This window comes from Dermacentor variabilis, chromosome 9, assembly GCF_050947875.1.
Source record: "Dermacentor variabilis isolate Ectoservices chromosome 9, ASM5094787v1, whole genome shotgun sequence".
Lineage (NCBI taxonomy): Eukaryota > Metazoa > Arthropoda > Arachnida > Ixodida > Ixodidae > Dermacentor > Dermacentor variabilis.
This window is the reverse complement of record NC_134576.1, coordinates 55832131-55856222: the sequence shown is the minus strand read 5'-3', so window position 1 is coordinate 55856222 and position 24092 is coordinate 55832131. Positions and strand designations below refer to the sequence as shown.

The 24092-nt window shown below is 47.1% G+C and overlaps 1 protein-coding gene across 1 annotated transcript in view; it reads right to left on the bottom strand.

Annotated features, from left to right (window-relative positions):
- Positions 1-8876, bottom strand: part of LOC142558359 (uncharacterized) — a 37695-nt gene extending 28819 nt beyond the window's left edge. The window contains exons 1-3 of the mRNA XM_075670503.1: positions 8687-8876; positions 5764-5771; positions 3871-3920 (exon numbers count right to left, since the gene is read on the bottom strand). Of these exons, the coding sequence (XP_075526618.1) occupies positions 3871-3920; positions 5764-5771; positions 8687-8876 (248 nt within the window). The remainder of the gene's footprint in view (positions 1-3870; positions 3921-5763; positions 5772-8686) is intronic.
- Between the last annotated feature and the right edge of the window lie 15216 nt (positions 8877-24092).

Genomic DNA, 24092 nt, shown 5'->3' with positions numbered 1-24092 from the left:
GCGGCACGGGTGAAACTAGTTTTGTAAAACAGGGTTTTAACGAGTGCGTCAAACGGCGTCGACCCTCTTCGAAACACTCCGTAATAATTGGATGCAGTTAGACGCATTTGTCTTTCTACACGCCTCGTTGATTTCTCTGCTTGTCCTCCATTGTTTCACTTACTTTGAAGCCTCCTTATTTTTTGTCAACCTGCAAGCTTTTAAAAATAGTTGCTTTTTTTTTCGGAGACTCCTCAAAGTGCGGGTAGTAATGACACATTGAGTCTTTCATCGTGGACAATTTGCGCCGACGTGTCATAGTGTATTGCACTAACAAATGGTCATAGCTTCTAGTGGGCGAGCTAGGAGTCCTTAAATTATGGTACGATTTGAAAACTCTCTCGACTTGATCGATGTTACCAACGGAAGAAAAATCGCAAAATTCGGACGTTCCGCACCCCGTTTCTGTTCCCTTCATTTGAAAAGCATCCGTTGGGATATTGAATTCGGGTTTCTCATTTATCTCATTAAAAAAAAAACGCAGCTTAGTAGCTTGAGGACCTCAACATAAGATGGGTCCAAGTAGGAGCAGAATTCTGAATGTTGCATTATTTCGTTCGTATCAATAGGAAAATTAATAAAGGCATATCAGTTTGCGCCCTAAATAAAAGTTTAACGATATAATTTCTCCAGTATTTAGCTTCTTTCACAGTAAGTTTGCCGCAAGCAGAAGTTGATATATATGCCAATATTCAAAATCAAATTGGCCAGAAGCTCAAAACTACACATCATTTTGCTACAGCAAGGCAACAGATAAGTATGTCCTAAAGCTAGAGCCAGCTGCAATGCAGTAAGTGCCGTAGTTTCGTCTAAGTATGGTCACAACTGATACAGGAAAAACCACGTATGTTGCTTGTTCTTGGGCATTTATTTGTAGACTATATAAGTCCCCTTGTTTATAATGCGTATATTTAGAATCTACAAGAAATAGGCTCCTTAATTATATATACTGCAACGTTATAATCCAAGAACAACAGCCCCCACGGGTGCTCCAAAAGTGCTGAAAACCGAGGGCTCGTGCTGCCGGAGTGGGACCTCCAATTTAACAGTCGATTGTTGCGATGTATTTGGTGATTTCTTGATATTCTAAAATACCAAAGTTTCTCTTGAAATACGGATAACTAGTGAAGCATTTTTCTTCGTATTGTAAACTTCGAACATTTGCCAACCACATTAAAGTGATAGTTCCCTTAAAGGACCACGCCGCGCCACTTTGAGCTGACAAGCGCAGAGTATACATTGCGCGATAACGATCGTGTGTGCAAAGTATTACATCGCTACACGCCGCGGGAAGACCTGAAACTTCAAATCGAACGCCGTTTCCCTCTTTACCTCGCGTCCGCCGCCCTCCAAGCCGGAGGATGACGTAAACGTGTTTGCACTCTGACAGGGCTCGTGGTGACACGTGACTTCAATAATTCAAGGCAGCATCTGTTATTTATGTAATATCTTGCTTGAACGGGCGAATTAAAGACTAGAGAACAAATAAAACACAAACACCGAATGTCTGCATGTTTTTTGTTTTGATTCGCACAGCAACAAAACACATGCACTTCCGTTTCGTCTGCTTGTTCCCATGTCGTGCAGTCATGCGTGCAGACACCGAAACTATGTCCTTTTCTACCGCGTTGCAGCGCGGCATCATGCTGTGTGATCCGCGTGTGTCTGCCTCAGTATTCGTGTAGCACTGACTTACACCGCTAGTCAGGTGTCCTCGTGCACAGTGCGCAAAGTCCTGCACTGCGCGGCACGAGACAATCGCAATCGCTCGCACGTGAGGCCATCAGGGAAAACGCGGCGCAAAAAAAAAAAGAAGAAACGAGGAGAAAAAAATTATGCATATCCCAAGCACTGTGGGATTCAATTCCAGCGAAGCTTTCTGTGCTGGTTGCTTCTATTGAGGACAATTAGATATGATGTTGATGTCGAAAGCTTAATGTCAAGGTTTAATCTACAAACGAGTGTGGCGAGTAAATGTTGAACGTTACCTTTTGTGCACCACTGATGTTTGATTGCGTTGTACAGAGAACACATAGACAGAGCTGTCTGTTGAGGCGGTGTTGTGCGCCAGATTTCATGAACTCTGAGAGGGTTGAGCATTGTCAGTGCATCACACTGCACATCGCATCGTGGCAGACGTATTCAACTTGAATTGGGTTATGGTGCTGTACGTGCCAAACCGGAATCACATTATTGGGGACGCCGTAGTGGCGGACTCCGCATTAATTTTGACACCATGATGTTCTTTACATGTCCGAAAGAAGAACTGCACGTGCTTTCCTAGTTCGCCCACGTCGAAATGCGGCTGTCGCCGTCCGCATAAAATCCGCGAAAGCAATGTCGTAGCCGCAAAGCTACCTCGGCAGGCACAGAAGTGTCGATCCGATGGTAGACCGCTTCCGTAGTGTCACTAGGCACTTCCGCACGCCCAGCGTAATTTTCCGCTTGACATGTTTGCATGGCTTTACTTTCTCAGAAATAGCAGGAACGTACTGTACCGTGCCTAGAACTCAAGCTTATCCAAGTCAGCCCTCCCCCTAACTTGTATGCGAACTGGCACTTCTCCTCCCTCCTCCCTATAGCTCTATTTACGCCCCCCCCCCCTGGACTGGCGCGTTCGTGGAAAAGGAAACGATGCAGTTTCTCCAATGCTTTTGAGGGGAGTCACGGATAATTACACCTGTCAACATGCTAATGTGGCGAAGCTCAGGGGGCTGCAGAGGGCATTGTGCGCATTCGATGCGGTAGGGTGCATGCCAGTTTTCCCAACACCCTCTAGAGAACTTAAGGCCTTCTGGCTGACCCTCTCCCCTTGAGCTACGTCACGCAGAAGAGGCCAACATAGAAGTTCCTGCAGCGCCCTGCGAAGCTACTAGCGGCGCGCACGTGTTAAAAAGAAGCGCGGAAGATATACAGTAGTTAATCCCGGCTATTCGAAGAAGACCGAGGCGACCACGGCGGCGACAGCAATTCGATTAGTTCCACGAGCCCTGCTGCTCCTTGAATAGCTTCGGGGATAAACAAGTCCCGGCCTGCTCGGCCATGCTGCCGCATGCTTTCGAACGCACATCTTTTTTTTTTCTAGACGTGACCAGTGCATGCAGTCTCAACACTTGTGCTGTTCTTGCGATTGTGTGTATCGCGAGTCTTCATTGCCCCGGAATGTGCAGTGCAGATATGCCTAATAAGTGCGGCGTGCCAAATTGCCGCAGCAATTACAAATCGGGGGAGAAAAATCACGTCTTGAAGTTCCCGCAAGATGAAGAAGCCCAGAGTGCATGGATTAGGGCGATACCACGTGCAGATTTCATTGTATCGCCGCACTCCAGGGTTAGAAGTTCAGCACTTCTTTAAATAGTTACTTTTGAAAAATACGAGAAGGCTAATTGCTCAATTACAGAACGTTCCTTTAAATCAGGAATGTTAGAATAAAATTTAAAACAACTTTTAACTTCCTTCTAGGTTTCTGAACTTCACTTCATTGAGGCCGACATCGTGCGGGAGTTCTCTCATCTCGACGACCTTAAGGCACACCGTCACTGCACCACTCTCTCACGCCTGCGTCATCGTCCAGGCGCAGTTTCCTCAATGCCCACCTTATCTTTCGAAGCCAAGCACCTCGAGGGAGGATTCTGATTCCAAGCGCATGCGTCTTGAAGCTGCTTCTTTGGAGAAAGCGTGTGAAGCGTCTCCGGAAGCCTTCGGCAAGGAGAAGGAAGCAGATAAGATTCTAAGCCTAGAAGACCTGATGCAAATTATAACAAGCAAGAAGTCTACATTCAGGAAGAGGAATTTACTAATCTGCCAAACCAACGTCGTTTAGTCACTGACCTCACGTTTGAACTGCTCGTCAGTGATGATCCCTCAGAGTTCGACGCTTGCTAGGATGGACACAAATGTAAATTTGTGTTAAGGCAAATTTTGCGGTGTAGCACAAATATTTTATTGAAGAACTACTGCTGCAAGATGAATGACAAAATATTGAATGCCAATGCTAATGCAAGGAAGAGAAAAGCTGAAACTCTGCGCAATAAGGCAGCTGTTTCCTTGTAAATAGCTGCACGAATGTTTTATATTCCATTTCTATACTTATTTGAGTTGTTGTAAATTAGCGCACTGTGGTAATTAGTACGTCGACAGCGAAATTATTCATTTAAGCATAATCTAGATTGCAATAAGTACATGTGTCCCCAATTAAATTGTTCATACGCAATTGTGAAGCTAATAGAGTGCGTTACGTTCATCATTGCCGCGCCATAAAAAACCATAGAAACAGAAATACGGAAGAAAAACTATTTATGGATTCAATTTATATGAAGTAATAGGTAGGATGTGTGGGGTATAATAAATAATAATAATTATTACAATGCACAAACAACGTACATTACAAAGACGACAAAGCGGGACGCTATAAAAAGCTGCTGGAACCAATACCTGCACATGTTTTACAAAGCTGTTTTGTATCTGTGCCTCTAAATAAATGCTTTCTAAGGTGCCTGCTGCTCATTCCGCAGTTTAGACTGAAGAAAAAGTGTGGAGTGGTCAATAAAAGCATAAGGCTGCTAGGTGAACCAAGCCGCTCTCCCTTCATTCAACCCGTATCCCCGATCGTGCTGATGGCCTCTTCTCCATGAGGTCACTCGCCAAGCACTCAGGCCTTCTTGTCTAGGAGGGGTTGGTTTGCCGCAGCAACATCCCTCTCCGATTCCCTCTGACCCCCTTTCCCCCCGCCCCCGACGCATTGTGCCGATATCAGCAGCAGCAACACGAAATTCCAAGGAAGAGGCACAGGAAGTTTTGAAAAGGCAGGCTAGGCCCGTCACGTATGCATCACGCGATTCTCGAGATCCGGTATGCGAGAACGCAAGGAAGGGTTTCTTTAGGCTTGTATCGCAGCTCAGAACAACCAAACGAAGGGAGGTGGAAGGGGTAATGAAAATGGACGGAGAACAGGGTCAGCGCTAACTTCCAACTGAAGGTTTATTTTGTGACTCAGATGCCTACTCATACACTCCGCGAACCATGTGACAGGAAGAGAAAACAACACAAAACCAAGCAACAAAACAAAAGTAACCACGTGAAAAAAGCATATTAGGACAGCCTGTGGCAACAGTCTCGTATTTCCATCACAGGCTTCTCGAAAAACGCACTGTTTACCGGAGACTTCTTCATTTGTCAAGATGTGATCCGTGTCCAGGATGGTTCATGCGGCCAAACATCTCCACGCTTGTCGTTGCTGATAGCCCTTCCGGTTTTTTGGCAGCGATGCTTGATCACCCGAGGAATGGAGAACCTAAGGTGGACAACTTTCTGATCGCACGGTTTGTTTCTTGCGTGACTCTTGCGGCGAAACACTGAACGGTCGAACATAATGCCGCCATTTTCTTTTTCACGCACAGACCATAGTAGACTTTCTCTTAAATAGGGAAGCACCTACGGCAAGAAGCACCACCTCTTGCACGTTAACGCATGGTGTGCTGAATAAATCTGCACGGTGGCTTCCACAATACGCATTCCAAGTTCGAGCAAGATATTGTGCCAGTGTGTCTCTTTCACTGCGGAAATAACACGAAGAGCAACATGGCGCGGCTGCCCTGTTGATTCTGCCGCCGTCTCACGGATAGAGCTTATTTCATTCATTGTGCATGCAGCGTACTAGAGGAAAACAAAAATGAAAATGCATTCACTGTGCAGAAAGTGATGACAAAGTAAGACTGCACTTACCAGACCTCCTGAAAACGGCAGCACGTGAAAGATGAAAATGACGAGGAAATGATTTTCACGGGAACTCCACAATCACTGATGGAAAAGCTTCAGGACCGGCGAGGGCAAGCTACATGGCGTCATTCGCGGTTTACATCGTTTGCACTCAGAGGCAATATGAGTCGCGCAGCACCACCGAACACGACGACCTGCTAAGGCATGAGCTGGTGAGCGAGAAAATATACAAAACTAATCCCTAACCGCGAGAGGGCGCATGGGTGATTTTCTATTGTGGCGCCATCTCTCAAAAGCAAGCAAAAGCAGCCACCTGCAGCGGCGACACCTTCGAGATTCGCACAGAATAGATGCGAAGAAACGCAGGGAAACAGCCTCCATTCGATTGTGGCCTCTGAGGCAACCCAGTGGCAGGCTCTGGGCCAGCGTTGGTGCCATCAGACAGAGATGTGTATAAGGAAGTAATGGCTGTAAGCATGAATTGTCTTACATTCGCTAGCACGAGGTGGACATCCCGGGCAGGATGTGCACGTGGCAGATGATGCGTTGCTTGAAAATATCAATCGCCGATGCAATACAAAATGAGCAGCTGATACATCAGAGACAGCAAAGCTGCATAAGCCAGCTCTCACGTCCTACCTAAGTACTAGGAGCCTGTTTGCTGCATTTCCTTAGGGCTTATTCATAATCCAAGGTACATGCGCGTTCTGACCAACATGCGAGCCATACTGCCTTGCTCGCTGAAGCCACAGCAGCCGTAAAAATTCCTAGCTGACCAAGAATATGGAGCCGCTACAACACGACATCAGACACACAAAATTTCGGATTACTTGTCTGGTGATCATCAGTTGAGCATGTCAGCAAAACAGATATACCTAGTTTATATGGCACTTATAATTAATCGATACACATTAGTTTGCATTGCTGCTTTCTATGTATTGACAACAAGATTTCTTGCTTTGTTGAAATTTTTATCGTCTAATACATTATTTCTCCCTGTGTCCAGCTTTGTGATGCGTGAAATCACGTGAAATGCTTTGAAATAGTTTTGAAATCTTTCTTTTTATTTCTATATTTTGAACTAGGTTCATGTTGCCTTTCTGCAAAGTGATGTATTTTTCTAGAAGCCGCCTTTTAGCTCCGAAATGCGAAGCCTTGTAACATAAGGGGGCTGAGCCTGTTTCAAGCTGCGTTTCCAGCTTTTATTTGGTTCTTTCTTTGCTTGTCAGAAATAGATCAGACTTCAAAAACCTCAAGAGTCCGTTCGAACAACCATACACTTCAGGCAACCGTGTCATCAGATGCTGGACGTATCATGAGCACAGCCCAAGTTTGCCGAACTGGCCGGACGTCGTTTGCGGTTTCGACGGCAGTGTTCATGACGAATTCCTTGTGTCGCCAAAGGCCTGTCCACATTCCGTGAGGGTGGAATACTTCTGCTTGTCCTGGGAGAAAGGTACCCTCTTCTCAGATCCCTCCAGTCATCGCCTTTCCCTGGCGTGTCAGAGGGTGGGCCTTTTCAGCTGTCATTAGGGCCTCTGCCCAGCCATGAAACGCGTGCCGGTAAAGCAGCTTTTGAGTCGTCGTATTCCTTGGACCTCTCCAACCATATGCGTGCAGTTTTTCCTTTTCCTCTGAACAAACCACTGCGGTGACATTAGTCGGGTGCAACTAAGTGTGCAGTGAAGCCCGGGCCACGCCCTCATAACTGCCAGCAACTCTTTCTACGTGAGGCTGCAAATACACCGTACTTCAAACTTTCCATAATATCTAAATTAGGCGTTAACTACAAAAAGAATTATATTCGCTTTATTTTATGTGTTTTCACCCGTGTATTACAGTGGAACGGTGAAAGGCTATATCTTGCAAAACACTTGAAACGCAAAATCCTAGTCTGTGGCCACACATCTTCACAAGAAGGAAAAGCCACAATTTGTCACAGTTTTGCAGAACACTGCAAAATCTGTGACGTTTTGCAATAGATGTTTATACCGAATAATTATTATTATCGTTTACTGCATCACAAAAACATTTTGCCTGCAGAAATGTATTCGGGGCTTAGTTTCCAACATGGACGTCTCTCCTGCGGAAGCGTTTCTCGCCGAGCACGATTATGCATCTGCCGTTCCTTCTTCATCGAGCTCGCCTCCGTCGACTGCACCGTCATCAGGTACGCCTCAGGGGTGCCAGGCTGCTCCGACAACGCCCAGCCAGTGTTTCAAGTGAAATGGCACTGGGAATGCCCTCTGCCGAGGCGTTCAGCAAATATTGCACAGTGTGAAGCTACGCAAAGAGCAACCGAATGTTGCGATCGTGCAGATCTGAGAGCGGGTGAGGCAACTAACCGGTTAGGCAAAGTTGTTGATGTCAGGCTCATGGCAAAAAAAAAAAAAAGAAACGACGCAGAACTACGGACGGCGCCGTAGAAGCGGCCCAAAGGTGAAGGCTGCAAGAGGCGCCTACATACCTACGACAGCTTCACAGTGACCGCACTAAGAAACTGCTCTCACGGCTTTTTCCGCCGCAACGAGGACCTCGTTGCGGTCTTATGCACGATTGGGGCTCAATCGTGCATAAGGTCGCTGCACAAATCGCATCCGCATGCCTAGATAATCTGCCGACCCTTCCGCCGTGGACGATCCGCCGCCTCCTCCAGGACATCGGCTTGAAGAGCGAGAAACGCGGGAGAAATTCCTTGCTCATCGAGCGCGAAAACTTGTTGCGGGGGGGAGCACAACTATCTTTATGAGATTGCTCGGTACACGAATTAAGGGCGCAAGATATTCTATCTTAATGAAACTCGGGTTACTGCTGGCCACACGGTGGGCAATGTCTGGGCGGATGTGGCAGTCAAGTCGTCACGCGGCGCGTACTAGCACGGCTTAACAACGGGTCTCAAGCAGCCGTCGGGAAAAGCACAGCGGCTGACCGTGACTCATGTTGGTAGTGAGGATGGATTTGTTGATGGTGGCCTGGATGTGTTCCTGCATGGGAAAGAAAACAGGTGATTCCATTGCCGTCCATTTCCACGAGGAAATGGACGGCAACCGTGTCGAGGCGTGGTTCATCTCCGTCGTCGATAGGCTGCCACCGCGAAGTGTCACTGTCATGGGCGTCATACCACTCCAGGCGCGTGGCGGAAAAGTCGTCGATGTCGTGGCGGAAGGCACAGATCCAAGACTGGGTGGCCTCGAAGACGATACCGTACCATGCCGCCGTGACCAACAAGCAGCTGCTTGACACAGTGATTACCGTCAAGACTAACTTTATCAGGTACCGGGTTGATGAGGCGGGTGAAAGTGCTGGCTTTGTTGTGCTCAGGCTCCCTCTATATCACCGTGAGTTTAACCCTATAGGTACTCATTTAGGCACAGATTAAGAATGGAGTGGCAGCAATGAACAATACATTGAAATATTTGAATGAACACGGCAAAAACATTCCCGAACGGCTGATACGACACGCACGGTCAATACGAAGAGACCTGGCTTTAGGGTGGCAAGTAAGGAACTGCAGCACGACGTAAATACTGCGTTGCTTTGCTGCAACTATTTACTTTCAGAAAAGCTCTTTAGCTGGCCTTGTTGGTGCATATCTACTACTGGGTAAACTGCGCGAGGACGGGTCAAGAAAGGAAAAGAAAGCGAGCCCGAACATGACAACATTTATTGCCAAGTTTCACTTCAGTTGGTAGTCATACTTCATGAGTAATAAAACTGACTCGGCAGCAAAATTAACTGCAGCAGGGACTTTTGAAGAGCGAAATGCTCCGACTCCATACAATCTGCACATGTTTCCGCCGATGAAAAGGCTCTGCAAAAACCGCAGACACTCCAAAGCTATCAGGTACGACGCCATTTCGAAAAGGTGGAATTACGACGATTTTGTTGGCTTCTGTGGTTGGCTGTCGGAGTGACACAGCCCCGCGCGGTCCGTGTGCCTCGGTTTCCAACTGTTGCATTTTTTAAAAGTTGTATCCTACTATAGGTGCAGTAGTCAGGCAGGAAAACGTGCAGCCTGCGCAGCACCCATCTGAGTTTCAAGGTGAAGTAAAGGCGTAATAGACGGTTTACAAGAGTACTGTTGCGCATGGGCGAACATGGCTGTCGCGAGTGCCCTCGACTTGGCTCGATACGAGAAGCAGACGAAAAACCAACGCAGCCCTAGCGCGCCTTGAGACGCCAGTTTGTGGTGTGTTTGATCGCGGTATTGCTCGCGGTATTATCGCGGTATTATCGCGTTGATCGCGGCATTATAAGCAAAAATTGCTATATTGGCAAACGGAGCACGAGTTTATTTGGGTTTCTATCCGCGAAGAGCTATCCCGCGAGGAAAGTAGCATAGATAAGCGGCGGCCGTTGAAGTGATCGACACACACCATCCGAGGGTAGTTGGCTTCGCCGACGGGCAGTGCGCAGCGACCACCGCGTGAGGTTTGCTCTTTTGACATCACAGCATACAACTTGCTCGCTCCTCGCAGAGCTGGTTCTCATCGCGCCACTGGCGGCCACTGAACTGTCATATGCCAGCGCTGCGAGGTTATTTCAGGCTGTAAACTTCAAGACGCGCTTAAACATTTTGCCGGAAATGTGGAAAGCTCAACATGGACGAAGACGGAAAGAGCTTGCGAATGCGCAGTAGTGTCACTCAGCTGTCGCTGACACGTATGTATTACAAATATTGTAACGTGATGTCGAAAGTGCGCCTCATATGACAACCAGCGACCAGAACAACGCCACTGAAATGATCGAAACACACCATCCGAGGGCAGGTGGCTTCGCCAATGGGCAGCGCGCAGCGACCACCGTGCGAGGTTTGCTCTTTTCTGTCGACGATGTAGAGATATGCGAAGTATTTTTTCCTTAAAATTCATGCATGCGTTAAAGAGTTCGCAAAAGATATGCGTTGAATTGCTAGCAGAAGGCTTCTTCTAACAGGCGACACCCACGACCAGCGAGCAAGGCCTACCGTCTTCGTCGGTGGCCGTTAGTACATGGAGTCGAGAGGACGGCGCGCCGCTTGAGACTTACTGTCTGTTCGACCATGCAAAAGAAGCGTTTCGGGTCTTGCAATGTTGTGGTTTTTTATTCAATTTCACTATCATAAGCGAAGATATATATAGGCCGAACTTGTCACTGCCTGAATGAAAGGCCACAAGAATATGATTACAATGTGCACTGAGCTACACAAGGACACTTAGGAATTCAATCTCGCAACTTTGGATGTGAGCCGTATTTTCGTCGATGTGAAGTGCGAAAAAAGCACCGATCACAACTTACGCGGGAGGTTATTGAAGCTAATCTCATAGCGAGGGCTGGCAGCACGTGTGTTGGCGTTATCTTTGTCCCTATCATCACAGGAAGGTTTCTTGATCAGTTTAACCATGCATGACAGAATTGCGCGTTGTGGGACTCAGGATGCTATAGCCTGCTATCGGTGTGACGTGTTGTGAAGGATTGTGACATGTCCTGATGCTTTCTTGTAGCTATATATCTCGTGCAGCTTCCCGACAAACCAGCTGGAAGTAAGCGCTATTTACCTTCATCCGGCCCAGCTCGGCCTGGTTCTTCCTTTCTATGTTGCGCTGTACCAGTTTGCAATGGAATACCAACTCGCCCAATCCTCCACGCGAGTAAACACGGTAGTTTTTTATTATGCAAGAAGACTGGCGCGTTCTGAAATAGCATTTGCGTTTGTCTAGGAAATGTGGCTAGTCCACAGCTGCGACTGTTTTAAAGCGAAGCTTTATTTGCCTCTTTCTTCGACTTTCCCACTGTTGTGGCTGCTGCTGTTACGCACACCGCGTCGGGGGGACATGAGGAGGGTCCACAACTTGTGCATACATGACAGCAGCTAGTCAGAGAGGAAAGGCGACGCTTAGAACTCGCTTTTACCCCACCGTGTCGAATGTGCACAATGCCCTCTAGAGCTCCCTGGCCGCCGCCAATTAGCCTCTTGACAGCTGTAATTATCCGTGACTCCGCTCAGAAGCATTGCAGAAACTGCAGCGTTACCCTTTCTACTAAGGTGCGTGTCCGAAGGTGACGTAGATAGAGCTGTAGGCATGACGTGGTTAAACTTAAGTTCTAGGCGCGGTACAATACGTTCCTGCTTTTTTTTTTTGAAAAATAAACACCATGCAATATGTCAAGCGGACAATCTACGCCGGGCGTGCCGAAGCAGAGCCGCATTAGTTAACGCGCACCGCAGAGTCCAGGCGACGCTACGGAAGCGGTCGACCGTAAAATCAACACTTCTTTGCCCACCGCATTAGCTTTGCTAGAGGCCGTGGATTTGACCCCAACCGCGGACGCCGCATTTCGACGGGGGCCGAAATAGAAAACGCACGTGCACTTAGATTTTGGGACACGTTAAAGAACAACACGGTGTCAAAATTAATCCGGAGTCCACCCCCACGGCGGGCGCCCTTATAATCCGATTGTGGCTTTCGCACATGCAGCCGGATAATCCAAGTCAAGTTTAGTATTTCTGCCACAATGCGACGTGCCATGTTAGACAATGGCTATGCTCAACCCTCTCGGGGGTTGTTAATTATGGCGAACAACAACGACTCAAGCAAATACCTCTCCCTGTGTGTTCTGTGTACTACGCAAACAGCAGTGGTGCCCGCAAGGTAGCGTTTAACATCAACTCGCCACACTTGTGTTGGACTAAACGTTGAAGAAATTAAGCTTTAGCCGTCAACATCACCGCTAATTATCGTCAATAAAAGCATCCAGCAAGGAATGCTTCGCTTACATCGATTCCCACCAGTTCGCGGAACTCCATAACTTTTAAAGCGAAGTTGTCTTAGCTTTTTTTTTATTGATTACAACGAAGACGCCAAATAAAACAACGGACGAAGGAATGAGACACGAAACAGCCACATAGACGCTCAGTGCTCAGTGTTTCCTTTTCAATTTTTGCGCTGCAGCTGCTGCTGTCCCCCATGCCGCGCCAGAGGGCATGTGGGGGAGGGGGGGAGTGGGAGGGAGTGCGTCTGCTTGGCAGGAGCATGGCAAAGAGAAAAGTCGACGCGTGAAATCGTTTAGGCTTTTCCACCCCGTGACAAGTGCACAAGGCCCTAAAGAGCCTCCTGGGTGTCAATACATTACCGTCTTGACAGCTGTTATCATCCGTGACCCCCTGAAAAGGATTGCCGAAACTTAAGGGCTTACTTTCGACCCTGGAACAAACGAGAAGAAAGGGGGTGGACCGAGGGGCCCGATTTTTATTAGTGATAACATAAGAAGCCAACAAACACTGACACTAAGGACAACATAGGGGAAATTACTTGTGTTTAATAAATGCAAAAAGGAAACGATAAATTATAGGGAAATCGCCATTAGTTAATGTTCGAAAGTAGGCCTCGCTGATGCCAGAAATCCGGAGCCGCCACGAAGTGAAGTTATCGGGAGAGGAAGCGCTCGCGATGGCTCTTGCCGACTTGCATACCCCGGTTGATGGCCGGGCTTAGAGCCCGCGTTTGGCCGTCACGCGTTCCCAGTGACCAGCACCGTCGGAATGCTCTTCAATCGCATGGACAGCTCGTTCGGGTATCTCTGGATGTCTTGAACATTCACAGCTGGCGGGATTTGAGTGATCTGAAGGATACTTGGAGAAATAACACTTAGGAAAATAATACCTCGCAACTGGTGTCATGGAAATTTATTTTAAGTGCATACGTCCTGCTAGCTCACCGGCTACAATTCCAATCTGGCGTAAGGTAATTAAGAAGTCATTTGGCTAATTTTCGTTAATTATATGAATGTGTGTTTTAATTTCTCTGTCTATTAATGTTGCCTTCTTCGAATATTCCAGCTCTGTGACAATTAGGCTGTGTCCATAGACGATTCCATAAATTCCATAAAGCTTAAAAAAAATCACCCTGTATATTCTTCTGGTCATAAGAGTGCCTGCACTCAAGTATAAAGCAGTGATGTCTGCCATCGGGACAGTGCCCCATCTTGATGGATTACATGAAGGGCACAGGCATGACTCTGGTCAGTCTTTGTTTGTTTAACGAAGTTAGTAAAACAATTATTAAAAATCTACTGTGAAGCATGTATGTTAGTGTTTGTTAAGTACATGCAGGGGGGGGGGGGAAGCAAGTCTGGTCAATATGTACTTTCTTACAATAGACAGCTGAGTGGGTTGGCAAACTTTCATATACTGAGCGCATGTTGTGTTTTTCTTGCCTTCCGATGCTGTTTCATGGCACAATTCTCTCCTCAAAAACACTGAAGCACACAAAAGAAATATGCAGTCAGATTAATGAAGTTCCTGTGACAACAGACAACGGACAGAACCATCGATAAGATTCGCGAAACATCCGATCCATGCAGGCGCGTCCGACTCCGTGCGATATTATTCGTTAGTCGGTGAAAAGCGGTCACCGAATAAAGATGAACAAATACACGTGTCAATATTTAAGTTGGCGGCAGAAATGTTCAGTCTTAATAGTCCTAATAGATTATTTGTGTTTAATAATCGACGTTATGTAGAATTTGCTGAATTTTTGGGAAACACTTGTTATGTCAGCGCGATAGAACTATTCGTTTTTTTAGCCGCTCATTCTTACAACATCGTGTGTGTTGGTGGAAAATGAGCAGTTCATACACTTTTCTTCACTTTCAGTATTAACTATTAACCTGTCACTGCATATGGTTCGATGACATACTTACCATGATGTGTTCTAGTACCGAGCGGTGTAAAACATGACGCGTGTGCATGCTTTCACATTGTGAACTCTGCAATGCTATGCAATATTTTCTGCATGTCTATCTTTCTAATGCATTTATTTGGTGCTCCAAGTTTTAATTCACACTCCATTATTTCAAAGATTCATGTGAGCATGAATCTTTGCGAATGGCTCAAACACCATCACAGTCGCTAAGCTCACCACGAAGGCCGAGAACGCCACACGCCTACAGAGACGAGTGGGCAACCGGCACGCATCACGGGCTCAAGGAGGACAAACTGCTTAGACTGCCACAGGTCATCGTAATGAGTCACTTCGTGTATGTCGCGGCTATGCACAATAGGTCTCAAGTGGAGAGAGACAAGCTTGAAACGCTCCTGCGTAAGGTCGCCAAGAGAGCCATGGGTCTACCCATGCACACGAACACGGAGGCACTGGACGCATTGAGCATGCAGAAGCCGCTAAGCGAGATTGGGGAGGCACAGGAACGGGCGCAGATCACCAGGCTGTCCGGCACACCTGCGGGCAGATGGATCCCACGAGAAATCGGCGTCGCGCCTCCTGAGATCGAGTGTAACAGCCACCCGCTAACACCCGACCAGAGTAAAAAGACTAGGGCAGCCCCTATGCCCAGGAATATGAACCCAGAGCACAACATCGACCAAAGACTTGCTCAAACCAAAGCACTCCTCCAATAGGCAGCCGCTTCCGGAAAAGCATGCTGCTTTACGGACGCAGCCAAATACCCTGGCAGACGAGCCTATGTAGCAGCAGTGGTCAACAAAAAATTGGAGGACGCTTAAACTTCGCCTTGAAGAGTGGAACACGACAGCGTTCCCGTCGACCCGCCAAGGGGTGTAAGACAATGGGCTACGGCGCAGCGACTACGCGCCCCGCATCGGACGCGGTGAGCGTCGAGCAACGCAGCGTTCGGCGCGACAACGAAATGTGCGCCTGAGCAAGCGACGCACGCCTGAGCCTTAGAAACAGCTCGTTTCTAAGGCAACACCGCGTTCACTAGAGGCGCTTTTGTACCGCTTTGAAGCATCGAACTCGTGGCTCAGTGGTAACGTCTCCGTCTCACACTCCGGAGACCCTGGTTCGATTCCCACCCAGCCCATCTTGGAAGTTGCTTTTTATTTATGAAGTGCTAGCCGTGATTTATCGCTCACGGCCAACGCCGCGGACGCCGACACCGACGACACCGGCCTTTCTGCGACACGAGCTCCTCAACGCTATCGCGTTAAAATGGCACAGTCATCAACGCGTGCACAGTGCGCACTGATAGACCTGAGGTGGCCGAGCTGGTGGCCGTCAGCCTTGCACTCCCGAAGACCATAAACGCTTGATATACTGGGACTCCAAAACGGCCATTCTGTTCTTCAGAACAGGGAACATATTCCCGACTGTCGGCAGGATACTCGGTAATCAACAACTCAAACCGCACTACATCTATTGGTTCCCGGCACACATGGGACCATTAGAGGGGCCACTCCCTAACCTCAACGAGACGGCACACGAGGGCGCACGAGACCTAACTCACTGTGCGAGCTCGGACTCCCTCTCTGCAGGATGGGTGAGCGAGCGCGCGACCCCCTCGTTACTTACAACGATATCACCCAGAACTACAGGTTAGTCAAAAGAACCACGCCGTTGCCGCACAAAGCACCCAATAAAGCACAAGAAGTCACGTAATGGCAGCGTCAGACTGGCACCTACCCATGCCCGGCCTTCCTGCACAATCTTTCCGGGCGCGCACCCTCACAATGCGTGTTGCTTTTGTTAAGATATAGCTAGCCTTGCTCACATGCTCTCGGGTTGCCGCCTGGCAACGGGGGCCAGGATCACCAAGGAAGAGTGGGACCGAGCTCTACGCAGCTCGGGCCTTGAAGCACAGCTCTAAGCTGTCCATCGGGCCCGCGACGCGGCGGAGGGTCATGGCCTCTCTGTCCCGGCGTGGGAGCGGCCCGCAGCGCGCTAATCGCTCTCACCGACGGACCTCAAGAAAGTTATCCATCCATCCATCCATCCATCCATGTCAGTATCAACATCAGCTTGCCTGTGATATGTGTGATTGTGTCCAAGCTTGAAGCGGTCTTCAAGTAGTTCTACAACAGCATGTTTGTTCTTCGCCTTAATAAACTAGAGGTGCTTTGTGACTGGAAGGTGTGTTTTCCTGTATAAGCGTTGTCTAGAAGTTTTATGCACTCTAGCAACATTGTGTAGTTGTTAAGTTGAATTAATTGCAACTTTCTCGCGAACACAAACGCTCTTTCTTGAATAATGTACAGTCAAACACAGACGCATAAATTTAGAGCAGAAGTATTTCTTTCGGTATAATTATGTGCCACACCTCTACTGCCCAATGCTAAAAACACAGTTAACTATCAGAGGCAAAGGATCAGTTCGGTCGAAACACAAGATCACTCATTCTCATTTAATAAAATTGTATGAATAGCCTCAAGACTTGCGAACAAACTAACAAAATATAAAGTGCTGCTGTATGAGTACTTTTAAGAAACACTAAATTATTCCCGAAAAAATGGAAGTTGGCGAAAAAGGAAAAAAAGCTACTGAAGAACATGTTTCGCATAGAGACAAGTAAAATGGACCGCTGAAAAGAAACCTTCACTGGTTTTAGCCTTAAAGATACAAATGCTACTCACTAGACTGCAAAAAAAAGCATTGAATGACAGACTAAAAGCAAAACCGAAGATGTCATGTAGACTTCCGTATAAACAACGTAAAAATAAAGCTCGCATTACTTTTCCTCTTATTCTTGGACGGCAAACGCTACACATCTCATGACCAATCACAAACGGTCACCCAGGTAGCACAAAAGAGATACGTAACGTTTTCGTAGCGTTTATCCAAGACGATAAAAACGGGTTGAAGACACGAATGAGAGAACTTCGGCGGGAAAACGTCGTATATCTCTGCTAATGTCCGGCTTAATTACTTTCTTAAGACGATCTAGAACAGGTCTGCAAGACGTATTCGAAAAGCTGGTCTAGAAATAGGATTGGGAAAGACACAAGTAATCCCTTTGCCAAAACTATTTGTAACCAATTTCTAAGCGTTTTTAGGACGTTATCAAAAAGCTGGTCTAGAAGCGGTCTTGAAAGGTTTACGATCATCTGAAGCTAATTTTCGCGGGTGACGGGCGCGATCAGACATCGTTGTTCAAAACACGCGTTTAGTTTCGCCTCACGCGACTGGCCTATGCCGCGCAGACGTCGTCAGCCGCACCCGTTGGCACGGCCAGAGTCCTTCCATAAAAATAGAAGGACTCTGGCACGGCCTAGGCCAATCGCGTGAGGTGAAACTGGTCGGGCGTTTCGAACAACGATCTCCAATCGCGCCCCAGATGAGTAGAAGCGTCGGTGTTGACTGTAAGAGCCATGGCGCAGTGCCAAGCACTGCTCCCCGCATGGCCGGCGCATCCTCTACCAAGTCGCACGAAAATGAGCCTGTTAGGAATAATGAATCCTTAATACCGCCTTTAGTAAGCTACGATGCTTACAACCACAATGGGAATGACATCCTGCAAAGAACAAATGGCCACGTCTTGGCAGGTGGCCAGACCAAGCCTTTCATGCCAAGAGTGCATGAAATGAGAACATTGTGACAAAGCAAAAACACTTTATTAAAACGTAATGCTTATGCAAGGTTCGAACAAACTGTGTGAGAAATGCAAATAGAAGTAAAAGTACATCAACAATGACAAAAGTCGCAGAAAGGATTCGTAATGAACTCGAAAGTGAACATTCACTAGCACATAAACAAAATTCCAAGTACACATACAAAAATGAACAGAAAAACCTGGAGTGTACTAAAGTGTCTAATTTATCATAGTAAAGTGCACGTGCTATTAGATGGACTAGAGTTATGCAGAAGTGACATCGGAGCGAATGGAAGAAGTAGACTGAAAAATGCAGGAGTATGAACCGGATGGTAACTGCCTCCAAGCAATGTTACCAATCAGCTAGATGCTTGAAAACAGCACAAAAAGAAATACCACCGCATACCATCATAAAACAATCCTGTGACAGAAATAAAAAAAATGGGAACAATGCAAAATTGGAAATATTGCCTTTAGGATATATCAAAGAAGGTAATGGCGAGAAAAAATAACCATACAACAAAAAAGCAATAAAGTGAAATTAGTACAGAATACTTAAACGGGGGATTCAGTGTAACAAGTGAACACCACTGTAGTACAGCGAACGATGAGACAGTAATGCTGCATCTTGCCACTCCAGAACATGAGAAATGAATATGCAAGCCTCATATTAGAAACTTACATAAACATGGAAATAAACTTCAATGCACTGGAAGCTGCATTTGTGTAACAAAGGAAGCAATGGTCATAATAAATAGTAAGTGTTTTATCTAAAAAGCCCTTTACAAGAGGCAAAGTTGTACCTCTCTGGCAAAAATAAAGTTGCAACGAATAACTTGCAAACCAGCAAATACATTAATTAGCACACTGACATGTCACACTTTGCGCACATCTCCAGTCTCCTAAAGTAAAAAAAAAAGCACTCTGAATGAGAAAAACGTTTAACACATGTAGCCCAGAGCAAATTCTTTGCCAGTTCACTCACACTTTCACATCCAAAAACATTTGCCACAAAGTCAAGGCACAGTTCCACTGATGTTTACCAATTCACACCCACTTTCACGTCCAAAAATATTTGGCACACAGTCCAGGCAGAGCTTCATAGATAAACAGCTTGAGAGCACCCTACTGATTATTGTGCAGTCCCGCTGCTGGAAATAGAACTGCCGCACATGCTGGTAGTGGTTTCAATCTAGACACACTTGCTGCCCTGGACAGGTATGTTCAGATATCTGCACTGGTGCTCTATTTTGTCGAAGTAGACACATTGATGCACTACGCTGGTAAGTGAAATGTTTTGAATGCACAAGTATTGGCTTCACCAGAAAGACTTGCCCACATACCACCATTGGCATATATATGCACTTGCTCTTCACTCAGTAGCATTGAACTTAAACTGTTCCCTATGTGGGAGCCATGTGTAAAACCGGTGTCACACGACCACTCTCGATTGCGATCAAGCCCGATCCGGATCGAAATTATCGATGCGACTGGCTCACTCTCGTAGCTTGCGCAGAGGAGCCATCACGACCGAGAAATTCGATTTGTAACGGACTGGATAGCGGCTAAAAGAGCCCCGTGTGAAACCGGTACCAAATAATGCACAGACGTACGCTAGGAAAATGTGTTGCACAAGGACAAAGAACTGCGACATGCCCTGTTGTGCGAAGCGCGCGAAAAGAACACATGTATATATATATTAAAAAAAACTGCGAGAGCGCTTCGCGAACTACATGCGCACACATGGCACCCGCACGAGCTCGGCAGGCCGCCGTAAAGCGCGAAGGGCGCACAGCGTACATTCCGACACATGTCCCAAACTGCAAACAATCGTACTACCTAAAGCATACAAGTTATTTTATACCAAGGGCATACTCGACTCACGTATGCAGTATGCACAAGCGAGTTATGCAGCGTACATGCTGTATCCATTCGCCAAATAGTAAAATTGATAACAAGCACAAAGCTACAAGGGACTCAATACATTACTACCATTTGAGGCGTCAAATAAATTCGAATTTGGCCGTTTCATATATTGGACACAATATATGGACGCATGTGGTACACGGTAATACCATGAAATACCCATCACGTGGGTAAAGGGGCCGAAAACACAATCGAGAACCTGAAGCGCAAACGATAAAAGCACGGTATGGTGCACGCAAAATTCTGTCAGTGCGCTGTAGCGCGAGGGAAGAAAATAGGGTGAGCACTTGACCTCACCTTTTGGGATACCGCACTAGTAGTGAATCATTAAAAAAAAAGCCTGTTTGAACCAGTTCCCTTGTCTGCAACACTCTTGCTAAACGGGAGACTATAAAATACCACGATGATGGCTCTATTGCGGAGATCGGCAAGGTGCGCACAGACAGAAATTTTGCCGCCTTTCTTCGCATTCTGCAAAATGCCTTCTTGTTAGGATCACGCATAGCGGCCGACCCCGACGCTAGGGACACACAGGCACGATTTCGTCCCTCTAACTTTCGTCCTTATACTGCCCTTAACGCCTTAATTACAGCGTCAGTGAAAAGGCGCCTCACAGAACATGACAATGAACTTGAAGAGGTGATTAGTGCCCTCCACTCCGCGCCCTCCAATTGAAAACACTACTGATTTCCAAATTAAACTACACAAACAGATCGCACAACCCAAACTAATCACAGAACGTCGTTTTCTTGACGGCAAAACCCTGCAACACTTACATGACAAAGGGCAGCGGCAGCACATTCAGAACCGCCGCTATCATACCACAGCGCAACGCGAGTGCGATAACGTTATTATGCCCGGCTCAAACAGATCGCACAACCCAAACTAATCACAGAATGTCGTTTTCTTGACAGCAAAGCACTGCAACACTTACATGACAAAGGGCAGCGGCAGCACATTCAGAACAGTCGCAAACAGACCATAGTGCCATGCGAGTGCGATAACGTAACTATGCCCGGCTTCACGAATAACGTGGCCGCCTTGATCACATAACAATTGAAAACACTACTGATTTCCAAATTAAAACCACACAAACATATCGCACAACCCAAACTGATCACAGAATATCGTTTTCTTGACAGCAAAACACTGCAACACTTACATAGCAAAGGGCAGCGGCAGCACGTTCAGAACAGCCGCAAACACACCACAGCGCAATGCGAGTGCGGTGACGTGACGGCGCCATGACGACGCGACTATGCCCCGGCTCGCCCTGCTGCCCGGCATCACGAATCATGTGGCCACCTTGGTCACATGATTTGACGACGGTATCGCCACCTTGCGCAAGGTTGGATCGCGTTGATGGGTTGTTGAATATTGTAGAAGCCGCTAAAGAGGCTGACGCGCCGTGGCGTGGCGGTGGCGTTTTGAGTCGTTTGCAAAACGTATTCACCCTTCGTTTTTAAGCTGTCTGGCTTCCAACGTTATCAAAACGTATTCACCCCTCGTTTTTAAGCTATCTTGTTTGGAACGTCTTTGATGCGTCGATTTTGGTCAAAAATCCGCTTCAGACGTTGAATCCCTTAATACGACGTTTTCAAGACTTTGTGTGCTACCTGGGACACCGCGTCGGGGGGACATGAGGAGGGTCCACAACTTGTGCATACATGACAGCAGCTAGTCAGAGAGGAAAGGCGACGCTTAGAACTCGCTTTTACCCCACCGCTTCGAATGTGCACAATGCCCTCTAGAGCTCCCTGGCCGTCGCCAATTAGCCTCTTGACAGCTGTCAGTATCCGTGACTCCGCTCAGAAGCATTGCAGAAACTGCAGCGTTACCCTTTCTACTAAGGTGCGTGTCCGAAGGCGACGTTGATAGAGCTGTAGGGAGAGGAGGCAGTTCCCATACAAGGGAGGGGGGAGATGACGTGGATAAGCTTAAGTTCTAGGCGCGGTACAATACGTTTCTGCTTTTTTTTTTGAAAAATAAACACCATGCAAATATGTCAAACGGACAAACTACGCAGGGCGTACCGAAGCAGAGCCGCATTAATTAACGCGCACCGCAGGGTCCAGGCACAACTACGGAAGCGGTCGACCGTCAAATCAACACTTCCTTGCCCACCGCATTAGCTTTGCTAGAGGCCGTGGATTTGATCCCAGCCGCGGACGCCGCATTTCGACGGGGGCGAAATAGAAAACGCACGTGCACTTAGATTTTGGGACACGTTAAAGAACAACACGGTGTCAAAATTAATGCGGAGTCCACCACTACGGCGGGCGCCCTTATAATCCGATTGTGGCTTTCGCACATACAGCCGGATAATCCAAGTCAAGTTTAGTATTTCTGCCACAATGCGACGTGCCATGTTAGACAATGGCTATGCTCAACCCTCTCGGGGGTTGTTAATTATGGCGAACAACAACGACTCAAGCAAATACCTCTCCCTGTGTGTTCTGTGTACTACGCAAACAGCAGTGGTGCCCGCAAGGTAGCGTTTAACATCAACTCGCCACACTTGTGTTGGACTAAACGTTGAAGAAATTAAGCTTTAGCCGTCAACATCACCGCTAATTATCGTCAATAAAAGCATCCAGCAAGGAATGCTTCGCTTACATCGATTGCAACAGTTCCCGGAACTCCATAATTCTTAAAGCGAAGTTGTCCTAGCTTTTTTTTTATTGATTACAACGAAGGCGCCAAATAAAACAACGGACGAAGGAATGAGACACGAAACAGCCACGTAGACGCTGAGTGCTCAGTGTTTTCTTTTCAATTTTTTGCGCTGCAACTGCTGCTGTCTCCCATGCCGCGCCGGAGGGCAGGTAGGGGAGGGGGGGAGTGGGAGGGAGTGCGTCTGCTTGGCAGGAGCATGGCAAAGAGAAAAGTCGACGCGTGAAATCGTTTAGGCTTTTCCACCCCGTGACAAGTGCACAAGGCCCTAAAGAGCCTCCTGGGTGTCAATACATTACCGTCTTGACAGCTGTTATCATCCGTGACCACCCTGAAAAGCATTGCCGAAACTGAAGCGCTTACTTTCTACCCTGTAACAAATGAGAAGAAAGGGGGTGGACCGAGGGGCCCGATTTTTATTAGTGATAACATAAGAAGCCAACAAACACTGACACTAAGGACAACATAGGGGAAATTACTTGTGTTTAATAAATGCAAGAAGGAAACGATAAATTATAGGGAAATTGCCATTAGTTGATGTTCGAAAGTAGGCCTCGCTGAAGCCAGAAATCCGGAGCCGCCACGAAGTGAAGTTATCGGGAGAGGAAGCGCTCGCGATGGCTCTTGCCGATTTGCATACCCCGGTTGATGGCCGGGCTTAGAGCCTGCGTTTGGCCGTCACGCGTTCCCAGTGACCAGCACCGTCGGAATGCTCTTCAATCACATGGACAGCTCGTTCTGGTATCTCTGGATGTCTTGAACATTCACAGCTGGCGGGATTTGAGTGATCTGAAGGATACTTGGAGAAATAACACTTAGGAAAATAATACCTCGTAACTGGTGTCATGGAAATTTATTTTAAGTGCATACGTCCTGCTAGCTCACCGGCTACAATTCCAATGTGGCGTAAGGTAATTAAGAAGTCATTTGGCTAATTGTCGTTAATTATGTGAATGTGTGTTTTAATTTCTCTGTCTATTAATGTTGCCTTCTTCGAATATTATTGCTCTATGACAATTAGGCTGTGTCCATAGACGATTCCATAAATTCCATAAAGCTTAAAAAAAATCACCCTGTATATTCTTCTGGTCATAAGAGTGCCTGCACTCAAGTATAAAGCAGTGATGTCTGCCATCGGGACAGTGCCCCATCTTGATGGATTACATGAAGGGCACAGGCATGACTCTGGTCAGTCTTTGTTTGTTTAACGAAGTTAGTAAAATAATTATTAAAAATCTACTGTGCAGCATGTATGTTAGTGTTTTTTAAGTACATGCAGGGGGGGGGGGGAGCAAGTCTGGTCAATATGTACTTTCTTACAATAGACAGCTGAGTGGGTTGGCAAATTTTCATGCACTGAGCGCATGTTCTGTTTTTCTCGCTTCCGACGCTGTTTCATGGCACAATTCTCTCCT